Source organism: Trypanosoma grayi (genome assembly GCF_000691245.1).
Source record: "Trypanosoma grayi strain ANR4 Tgr_188_V1, whole genome shotgun sequence".
Taxonomy (NCBI): domain Eukaryota; phylum Euglenozoa; class Kinetoplastea; order Trypanosomatida; family Trypanosomatidae; genus Trypanosoma; species Trypanosoma grayi.
In genome coordinates this window covers 14,401-24,672 of record NW_008825807.1, presented here as the reverse complement: position 1 = coordinate 24,672, position 10,272 = coordinate 14,401, and the positions used below count along the sequence as shown (strand labels likewise).

General features: G+C 52.3%; 7 protein-coding genes across 7 annotated transcripts; all 7 read left to right on the top strand.

Moving 5' to 3' along the window:
* Positions 1-295: 295 nt before the first annotated feature.
* DQ04_01881150 (60S ribosomal protein L7) lies at positions 296-1,024 on the top strand (the record flags this gene model as incomplete). Its single annotated transcript, XM_009311278.1, has 1 exon — positions 296-1,024. The coding sequence occupies one exon, from the start codon at positions 296-298 to the stop codon at positions 1,022-1,024; it is 729 nt and encodes a 242-aa protein (XP_009309553.1).
* A 227-nt stretch (positions 1,025-1,251) lies between these two features.
* DQ04_01881140 (putative nuclear lim interactor-interacting factor-like protein) lies at positions 1,252-2,163 on the top strand (the record flags this gene model as incomplete). The annotated part of the gene is made up of 1 exon (XM_009311277.1): positions 1,252-2,163. The coding sequence occupies one exon, from the start codon at positions 1,252-1,254 to the stop codon at positions 2,161-2,163; it is 912 nt and encodes a 303-aa protein (XP_009309552.1).
* A 918-nt stretch (positions 2,164-3,081) lies between these two features.
* Positions 3,082-4,461, top strand: DQ04_01881130 (hypothetical protein; the record flags this gene model as incomplete). Its single annotated transcript, XM_009311276.1, has 1 exon — positions 3,082-4,461. One exon carries the CDS (start codon positions 3,082-3,084, stop codon positions 4,459-4,461), a length of 1,380 nt encoding a protein of 459 aa, XP_009309551.1.
* Positions 4,462-4,658: 197 nt separating this feature from the next.
* On the top strand, positions 4,659-6,434 carry DQ04_01881120 (E2F target protein 1; the record flags this gene model as incomplete). Its single annotated transcript, XM_009311275.1, has 1 exon — positions 4,659-6,434. One exon carries the CDS (start codon positions 4,659-4,661, stop codon positions 6,432-6,434), a length of 1,776 nt encoding a protein of 591 aa, XP_009309550.1.
* A 198-nt stretch (positions 6,435-6,632) lies between these two features.
* DQ04_01881110 (putative Adenine phosphoribosyltransferase) lies at positions 6,633-7,340 on the top strand (the record flags this gene model as incomplete). Its single annotated transcript, XM_009311274.1, has 1 exon — positions 6,633-7,340. The coding sequence occupies one exon, from the start codon at positions 6,633-6,635 to the stop codon at positions 7,338-7,340; it is 708 nt and encodes a 235-aa protein (XP_009309549.1).
* Positions 7,341-8,147: 807 nt separating this feature from the next.
* Positions 8,148-8,828, top strand: DQ04_01881100 (putative Adenine phosphoribosyltransferase; the record flags this gene model as incomplete). The annotated part of the gene is made up of 1 exon (XM_009311273.1): positions 8,148-8,828. One exon carries the CDS (start codon positions 8,148-8,150, stop codon positions 8,826-8,828), a length of 681 nt encoding a protein of 226 aa, XP_009309548.1.
* A 645-nt stretch (positions 8,829-9,473) lies between these two features.
* Positions 9,474-10,178, top strand: DQ04_01881090 (hypothetical protein; the record flags this gene model as incomplete). Its single annotated transcript, XM_009311272.1, has 1 exon — positions 9,474-10,178. One exon carries the CDS (start codon positions 9,474-9,476, stop codon positions 10,176-10,178), a length of 705 nt encoding a protein of 234 aa, XP_009309547.1.
* Positions 10,179-10,272: the final 94 nt, after the last annotated feature.

Below are 10,272 nucleotides of genomic sequence, written 5' to 3'. Positions count from 1 at the left end.
AGCAGAAGCGCCGCCACTTCGTCGAGGGTGGTGACTACGGCAACCGTGACACTCTTGTCAACCGCTTCCTCGCCCGCATGATTTAGGTCAACACGGTAGCTGTGCATGATATGTTTCGATTTTTCCATTTCTTTGTTTATTAATCGTTGGCTTTTGTGTGCTGGTGCTGTTACACGAACTGAGTGTTGTCGTGCACGTTCTGCGCCTCTCTGCTGATTGGAAAAATGCAACGTTGTCCGTCTTGTCTCCAACACCCACATCGCAACAAACACACAGGAAGAAAAAGGTAGAGAACATGCCCGCGAAGACTGTCCCTGCCCCGGAGTCCGCTATCAAGCGCGCTGCATTCAAGCAGCAGCAGACGGAGAACTTCAAGAAGGCGGTTGTCGCCAACAAGGCTGCCAAGGCTTCGCTGAAGAAGCTGGCGTACACGCGCGGTCTCAAGTACTCCCGCGAGTACCGCTCCACCGAGAAGAAGCTCGTGCACCTGCGCCGCCAGGCGAAGAGCCACGGGAACTACTACCTTGAGGCGAAGCCGAAGGTGGCGGTGGTCACTCGCATCCGCGGTATCGCGAAGGTGGCGCCCAAGCAGCGCAAGATCCTGCAGCTGCTGCGCCTGCGCCAGATCTTCAACACCGTCTTTGTGCGGTTGAACAAGCCCATGGAGAACATGCTCCGCGCCGTCGAGCCCTACATCACGTACGGCTACCCGTCCCTGCGCACTGTGCGTGCGATGGTGTACAAGCGCGGCCACCTGAAGATCAACGGGCAGCGCGTGAAGATCAGCGACAACCAGATGATCAAGGACAAGTACAACAACGATGATGTTGTCTGCGCCGAGGACATCGTGAACCAGATCTACACTGGCGGCAAGCACTTCCGTGCTGTGACGAACGGCCTGTGGCCCTTCAAGCTGGCCCCGCCGGCCGGTGGCATGAAGCAGAAGCGCCGCCACTTCGTCGAGGGTGGTGACTACGGCAACCGTGACACTCTTGTCAACCGCTTCCTCGCCCGCATGATTTAGGGTGAAGCATCTCTACCCACTCCCAACGAAATGATTCATTTAGTTTGTTTTTGATCCTTTTCTATTTTTTGTGTGGGCTCTATATGCTTGTATGCTTACGATTTCTCGGGAGCACAGTTTTCTTTGCCACTCTGACGTTGTGTGATTACTTTCCCCTTTCTCCTGTCTTCGCCTCAACGTGTCTCTCGTCAGTGGCTCCACTAGAAAGTCATAGGCGTTGTGCCGCGATGAATATGTCATCATCTTCGTCACCACCAGTGAAGAAAACGATGCCGTTTTTCCAACGCTACCGTGAGCGTAATGAGCGATACGACGTTCGAGACGCCCCAGAGGCCAATGCTGTTGTGAAGAGCGCTCTGCCGAACGACAGCATTATCACACAGGCGGATCGGACCGCAGCAGCGACGACCAGACGCACCTCACCGACCGCAGCGGTCGACCTCGATGGCGAGAATAAAGACTGCAATGATGAAATGGGCGACCTCAACGTTCGCCTCGCCATGCTCAAGGCATCGCCGACAAACAGATCACCGGTGCTCGCACCAACCACGTCGATGCTCCCCCTCCGTCTAATCGGCAGTGGCTGTCCGATTACATTGGTGCTTGACGTTGACGAAACGTTGGTACACTCCTCCGTTGTAAATAAGGACGGACCGTTCGATACATGTTTGAATGTTGAGGCAAACAATCGGAATGTGAACATTTATGTGAAGTACCGCCCATTCCTTCACGAGTTCCTGAACGTTGTGTCTCGGATGTTTGAGGTTGTTATATTCACTGCAAGCCATTCTGCGTACTGCACGGCTTTGATGGATCAACTTGATCCGGAAGGCAAGCTGGGCTTCTTGCGGCTCTTCCGCGAGCACTGCACGAAGTGTGACGGCTCGTTCGTGAAGGATTTGTGGCTTTTGGGGCGCCCTCTGAACCGAATTATTCTGCTGGACAACAGCCCTACTGCCTATTTATTTCAGCCGCGCAACGGTTTGCCGATCGTTTCCTGGTTTGGTGACCCAAATGATTGTGCCCTTCTGGACCTGATACCACTCTTGGGGAGACTTTCGTGTGCTGATAACGTATATGGCCTCCTCGATGACTACAATGCACGCATTAACTGGCGATATAGGCGTTCCCAGCGTTGATCTCAATGCACTTTTTATTTCCGTGGTTTCACCGTTTTGTGTTACTCTTTGTGTGTCTGCCTGTGTATGTGTGAAGGGTGATAGTGTCAATGTTGTTTCTTTTGTTTTCATCTGTGACAGTGTGAGCTTTCCATCAGAGTTTTTTTTTGTTTGTTGTTGATGTTGTTGTTGTTGTTGTTGTACAATACGTCCCCAACCAGCAATGTAAAAAAAAAGACCTTGGTCAGGCCACTTTGTCTACGCTTATTGCTTCTGGTTATGCAAGCATCAGCGTTTTTATGCGTCTGCACTATCTATTCCGCAGTTTTGTCCGGATATAACCCCACCCGCTTGCTTTACATGTGACTGAGTTTGAAACGCAGCGGCGGGAAGACATTTTCAGTGGGGGAGATGTTCTGTGATTTTACTTGGTGTGTGCCCTGCCGGGACGTGAGTTGCGGCCAACGGCATACAAATAATAAGAAAAAAAAACTGAGAAACAAAGACTACAGTTTGAATATCAAGTTGAAACTTGTGCAAGTGTTCTACCATGCTTACCTTGTCTATCTATTTATGTGTTTTTTTTTTTAAAAACAGTAGTCTCCTTCAGGTTCATGTTTTTTTTTTGTTCGTGCCGTCTGAAGAGTAATAAGAAGTTTCCTCTCAACCATGGGGGGATGTGTTCTCTCATTTCGCCACCACGCGGGGCGTGGCGCTGTGCATTCGTGGAGACTATGCAACGAAGTTTTTTTTTTTTCCACGTCCTCTCTCTGCGGATGAAGCGCAGGTGTGTGTAGAACATTCTTCTTGAAGATTTCTTCTCTTTTGTGGGGGGTAATATATTTGCGCTACACTCTCTTTTCCCTCTCTCTCTCTCTCTCTCTATCTATCTATCCGTCCAGCAGGGCTCGGTGTGTTGGGCGTAGGGTGTCGGGTACAATGGAGGAAGGGCGGCAGCAGCGGTCTGGCGGTGTGTCACCTGGCACCATTCCCCACAGCTGCGCCGTGTCAAATGAGAAGAGGACGCCACTCTCTTCGTCACGCCCGGTGGTTAAAGCGGCGGGGGCGCTGAAGGCAAGTGTGGCGCTGTCCGATGTCGCCAAGGTCTCTCCCGCTCCACACCAGCCGCAGCAGCCAAAACTGTCATGCGGGGAAGAGGTGGCGGCATCCGAGAGTAATGCGGTGACAAGGGACGCGCGCCTGCGGGAAAAATACGCTGTCGTGAAGAACATGCGCGCCCACGAGGCTCGAGAGGCGCTTGGGCGTGAGTGCGAATTGTCACACCTTATTATCGAGCTAAAGAAGCGCCTAAAAGAGATGGAGGTGTCGCACAATGTTGAGCGGGAAACCCACGCGCGGGAGTCCTTCTACCTGATCAAGGAGAATGAAGGGCTGAAAGAGCAAGTACGCTTGGCAGAGAAGATGCTGACCGATGCTCGTAGTAGTTTCGAGGCGGAGATGCAGCAGATGCGTACACAGATGTGCGACTTAAAGCAAAAACTACATGAGGAGTGGCTCCGCGCTACCGCACGAGAGGCTGAACATGAGCGTGTTGTGCAGCACCTCTGTAGCAGCCTCCACGCCACGCAAGCTGAGATGGAGCGCTACGCGGAGGAGAACCGTGAGCTGGCTTCTGTGAAGGAGGCACTGAGGAACATGACGGCGAAATGCGTGGGGGCGCAAGAGGAGTGCAGCCTGTGGCATGAGGTGCTGCGCCGCCGCGAGGTGTTTCTGCTGCTTGAGAGGGAAATGCTTGTGGAGCTCCAGAGTGACTGCGCACGGACGCTGTGCAGCAGCTGGCGCCAACAGGAAGAGCCGCTGCGCGCGCGGGTGTCGGGCGATGCCAATCGCGTTATTGCCAGCATGCGTAGCAGTGTTGATGTGTACGATGAGGTAAAGCGTCTACTGCTGGAAGATGCCACGGCGTCAGTGGAGCGAGCAGCGCTTGTTGCACAGCATCGCTCCAGTGTGCAGGAGGCGTTGCGTCTGGGTGAGAAGCACGAAGCATTGTCTGCTATGTTTGCGCAGTGCATGCGGGATTTTGACGCCACTCGGGACGGCTATCTCGAGAATGTGGCGTGGCTGAAGACGTTGGATGACGCCACGCTTAGTTATGTGCTGCGTCAACGCGATGATGAGGTAGCGGATAAATTGCGCACCTGGAAGGACGCGTTGCTGGAAGCGCACAGGCTTCTGCGCGCGCTGTTGATGCGTTATGAGCCTTTTCAGCGTGGGGATGAGGATTTCGTGAAGCACGTTATTGAATGTTTGGCGTCTGCTCCACATGTAAAGGATCCTGTCAATGTATGGCTGCACTGAGCCGAATATGTGTATTTTCTCCCCTGCCCTTGTCACACGATCCCCTGTGTAATCACGGCTTGCGCCACCTCAGAGTGGCGTTCTGGCACTGTGAGGTGACTTCCGTCTTGCGACCATTCGCTTGCTTACTGTGGTGGCCGTCACGCTCTTTTCTCTCTCTCTGTCTGTGTATGTATGTGTGTGGATGAGGGCAAGGGATGGACCTCGCGTTCAGCCAGACAGAGGTGGGAAACCTCATCCGAGAAAAGAGCTCGGAGCTTGGTGGCGTTGGTGCGGCGTTGGCGTACGTCCACAATCACCTCCGCGACGTCATGCTCGGCACCGTCCCTGCGGTGCCGCTCCACGATGTGTTTCCGCTGAGCCCGTTGCGGCGCCTTCCAGGAAAGCTGTGCCGCTGCCGCGGCATGATACAGGAGGTGGAGCCGAACATCACGCTGTACCGTGCCTCGTGCGCGGATTTCTTTGGTACCGTGTCCGGTGACGATGCGGCGATGTTAGAGGCAACGTTGTTTTACGTCATTCCTGTGCCGGGAAATGCGCACTTCTACGACGCGCAGCATGAGGGGGCGGCAGATGATGAGCGCACTGCCTTCTCCGAGCAGATGGCACTTCGCCATGCTTCCATGGGTCGCAAGCGCCGCTATCGACCAGACGACGATCAACAGCAACAGCAGCAGCAATCACAACACGATGAGAATGAGGGCGGTGTCACGGAGCGCGGCACCCGGCAGCGCCGCGAAGACGCGGTGGTACCACAGAGCCGTGACGACCCCCAGCCGGTGTTGGGGGTGCCGCTCCATCAGCAGTTGAACCTTCCGCATCCACCAGTCTCTGCTGCCCTACATACAGCATGCATAGTGACTGTCATTCAGCACAGCAATGCAGACAAGGAACGGCTGCAGCTGAATGATGTGGTTGATTTTTTTGGTTTTCTTGATGATCCACCCGCGTCCCTGAGCACGCACGACACCGGTGAATTTGACGAGCTCGAAGGTTTTGGTGCCTGGCATGCGGAGGAGCTTCCGTCGGGGTTGCTCTCGCGTATGACGTGCATGTCATGGCGACATGTCTATAGTGCACCGGAACGGCCGTTGTTGCCAGTTTTCTTTGAAAGCAGGCGACCACTTGTGGTGCAGTACATGACCCACACTATTTGCGAAGGTGACGCCCTGCTTGCGGAGTACATTCTTCTGCACCTTTGTTCACGTGTTGTGACACATGAAAGTGCCACACCCATTGGTGATGTTCCTCTACGCGTTGAGGGCCAAGACCTGAACCCTGGGGCGTGGTCGGCGTACCTGCGGGATGTGGTTCCCGTTGGTGAGGTGTTGCTTGATGGGACGCAGCTGTTGGACACGACACGGCGCATCACCCCGCAACAGGACCAGGTGACGAATGTGCTGCGCACCGGTATGCTGCAGCTCGCCAATGGGACGCACGTCACGCTGGACTGCAGTGCGGTAGCCAAATCAACCTCTACTCTGCAGGATGCCCTCTTTGTGGTCATACATAAAGAGATGCTACCGCTTGAATACCCGTACCAGATGTATGAGGTTCCCATTGACCTCAGCTTCCTCGCCCTCTCATCAGCGACGATGGAAGAGGAGGTTGAACTGCTTCGGTTTGCTGTCTCCCTGCGGTGGACGCCGGAGCTTCCGGTAGACGCGGCGCCTTCCAACGGATTGACTACGGATGATGTGCGGGATTACTTGGCACAGGTGCGATGTGTGCGCCGCCGGTTTGAGAAGGATAACCCCTCTCGGGCACTTGGGCTGGCCGACAGGCTGGTTTCCTTTGGCAGGTCGGAGCCGCGCTGGAACAACCATGACCCATTCCTACACAACAATTCGTTTTCCATGACGGCCGCACTGATACGCGCGTGTGCGGCGAGCTTTGGTCGAGAGGTGATTTCCGATGACGATGTCGAGCACGTTCTGTCACTGGAGAGGCGGCGCATGGCTCGTCAGTGTTAAGAAAGGTTTCCAAGTGGGGGTGGAAGTTGAGGATTTGCTGCTTCCTTCGCCGTATTTGTTGTTGTTGTTTGATGTGTAATTTGAGGGCTTCGCTCCTCCTTTAACGATACAGAGTCGTTTTCCATGCTCTTTCTTTGACTCCCTTCTTTTTCCTCCACTTCTACCCAGTTTCCGCCGCATCATTTGTCTCAAGTGCACATGTCCCTTGTGGAAATTCTCCCAAATTACTTTACCCTTCCGCCGGAGTCACCGCTGCGCGAGCAGATACGCAAGGCGTATAAGTGGTACTCTCCAAAATTCTCTCCCCGAAATATTCCCCGTTTCGCGGATGTCTCTAGCATCACTGAGAATCCGTCTGTGATGCGTGGAATTCGCGACTTCCTTGTGGCGCGTTACAGAAGCTTTCCGGAACCACCGACACACATGTCGGGTTTTGATGCCCGTGGTTTCCTTCTTGGGCCGATGATTGCTGTGGAGCTTGACATTCCTTTTGTGCTACTACGGAAGGCTGAGAAAAATGCGGGCCCTCTCATTAAGAGCGAGCCATACGAGAAGGAATACAAGGAGGATATACCGGACGTCATGACGCTTCGCAATGGCAGCATCAGCAAGGGTTCACGCGTTATTCTTGTAGATGATGTGCTTGCCACGGGCGGGACTGCACTCTCGGGGCTTCAACTCGTTGAGGCCAGCGGCGCTACTACCCTTGAGGTTGTTTCGGTTCTGGGACTGACGTTCCTCAAGGGCTCAGAGCTGTCGCACAAGTACAATGGCGGGCGTTACAGGAATGTTCCGTTTTTAACACTTGCGGAGGAAAGTATCCTAACTGAAGAAAATTGTGGTGATATTCCCAATTTCGAGGGCCCCCGTGTGATCAGCTACCGCGAGGCATTAAGCAAGCTCTAGCTGCCATGCATATCAATGGATAGTGCTAATTGTGATTATCACGACAACCGAAAAGCAGGCAAACAAAAGGAAATAAAAAAAAGAACAGAAATAGAAATGATATAAGGATAGTGAGGACATGCAGATTTGCCTTTGTGTTTGCTGTGTATCTGTTGGTGTGGGCTCTCTTCAGAGTTTTTGTGTGGTAAAGCATGATGCATAAATGTTTTTTTTTTTCGTTGAGTGTGCTTCAGTTAGTTTGGTGTGGGGTTTCCGATATTCAATGAACTGGCTGACGGCGCAAGCAGCCTGTTGCACCGCATTCAAACTTATACGTGTGCTGTTGCACTTCCGGGAATGACTGAAATACGATGTGTATGGCCTAGACACGCTCTCTTTTCTTCTTTCCCGTCCTTTTACACTGGCGGAAGCAGGACTGATTTGGGCATTCAAAAATACGGTCACTTGTCACTTATGTTTTGATTGTCGATGTTTGGTACAGACTTTGCTTTTGTTGGTAAGGCTATTGAAATGGTTAGGAATGTGAACTGTTTGGAGATCTTGAATCTGAGTGGAGCTTTCCCTTTATTCCTTACGACCAAACTGGTGGAGATGAATTTCTGCTGTAGCCCCATCACGGTTTGTGAATTGCCCGACAAGGCTTCCTTGTTTGGTGTGCTATTGGCGCCGTAGGTGGCGTTCACTTATCCCCTCCCCCTCCACGAAGAAAAAAGAAGTTTTTTTTTTTGTGTTTTCTGTTTTTTGTTTTCCCGACTGTTCCTCTGTTTCTGCTTTTCTTTTTTGTTTCTTTTCCACTCAGCAGCTGAGATGTCCATTGCTGTGTGTGCACCGAAGCATTTTGTGCTCAAGGAATCACATCCGCTAACAAAGGAGTTGTACGCAAATGTGTTTGGTGAACCATCACCGTCGCTGCACCGGAACGTGAGCCGTCTATTTGACGTCAGTAGTCTAACAGAGAACCCAGCCTTGTTCCGGCAGGTCATCCAGTTCCTTGGTGAACGCTACCGCAGCATGGGTGCCGATGGCCCGACTCACATCCTCGGTCTCGAGTCTCGTGGATACCTCATTGGAGCGCCTCTGGCACTGGAGCTTGGCATTCCTTTTGTTCTTGCCCGCGAAACGAAACGGTTTCCCTCTTCCTTTGTTCGTGAGAGTCCAAATGCCACCGCTTTGGTTCCATCTCACTCAATTCGTAACAACAGTATCTCAAGTGACTCACGTGTTCTCATTGTTGATGACTTCATCGCTACAGGCAAGACCGTCATCTCTGTGCTGTGGCTTACGGATATTGTTGGTGCCAAAGTGGTGGAAGTGGTGGCCGCGTGTGATGTGCCGCGCCTCAACGGTGTTGGTGCTATCCATAAGGCGGGTGATGGAACATTTAAAGAAATACCTGTATTGACGCTGATGCATTTCAAGGCGACCCGTGAGGCAATTAAAGCGCAGCTCCAAATTCTCAAGCCGATAACTGCCAGGTCTCAGTTGTGACCGCTGAAGGCAAACGGATGTGCATCGGTCTCGCTCAAGTTGCATGTTTTGTTTCCACGTCAATGTGGTGGCCAACTGGGGCGTTGACACCCGAGGGCGTTTGATGAAGAAGGCCTTCACTTCTTTCCCACCACCTCGTTGGAGACAATTGCCGTTGAGGTGTCTCTGTGTGCGTGTGTGCCCCCATCAAAAGGCGGAAGAAAAAGAAAGCAACAACAACAACAACAACCAAGTCGGAAAATGAAAGCGCCGGTACTTTCGCCATATCATTCGGATAGCTGTGTGCCTTCGCGGAATGGAGTCTCTTCGTTTAGAAACACGTGCGTAGCCGCTACACGTTTCGCAGTCCGCATGTATTTCTCGTTGTGTTTCCAACCATGTTGGCTTGGAGACCGTAAAAAAAAAAAAAAGAATGCGTGAAGTGTGGAGGTGTAAAGATCCGCAATTTTATTTCTGTCTGGGTTTGTTTGGGATTTGTTTTTACCCGCTGTTCCTTTTTTTGGTGTGAGCTTGTCGTTGCTCCGCCCTAGTGTATGTAATGGCTCCTTTTTTTTTTCTTTGTTGGGGTGGGGTGCTCCCTGCTCCTTTTTCTTCTGGCCTGCATTCTCCACAACGTGTAGGGGTCTTTAGGTGGCTCGGCTGGCAATGGCGGCTCACGCAGGCGTGGGTAATGCGGGGATTTTTTTCGCGCTGACCCTTACGACTGATCAAACGCTTTTTCTCCTTTACCACAAAGACAGCTACGCAGACAACCCGGTGATGCTGCGCAGCCCCAAGCCCATGGTGATGCGGGACGTCTTCTTGACAAAGGCCTCTAGTCTTTTCCCAAACCCATTATCCTGCGTATACGTCCACAAGACCTCTGATGCTGTTATAAATAGTTTGGCATCGTGGTTTGTGGTGAAGCCTATTGTGGAGATTATTGGGTGGAAATCCGGGTTGGCGCTTTATGCAGGGGCAGGACTGTTCAGTAGTTTTGCCTACCTGTTCAGTGGCCAGCTCAGCCCCACGAAGCTTAACACACGCTACGATTGCTGTGCCACGTCTAATGGGGCAGTTGCAGGTTTTGCCGCACTAAGTTTGGCTTTGCCGAAGTGCTACATTCCTGGAAGCAGGCGTGTTCCCGTGTACTACGTTGGTATTCCTTACATGTTGAAGTGCACCTACGATGAGTATATAGCACCCAAGTTTTTAGAAAGTAGGGATCCGGGCGCAATTGAGCTCCGGAATTGGGGGTTTGTTGGAGGCGTATTCTTCGCCATGATGTTTTCATCACTGGTGCTGAGAACACGCACGGATTTTGGGAGTATGAAAATTTTCTGGGGAAATATGAGAAATCGTTCCTTGTAGCTTCACATATCGTCGTGGATAAGGTATATGGGATGCGGCTCCACCACTTACCAGTCGCACCCCTGGTACACTTCTTTTCCTTTTTTTTTTTTTT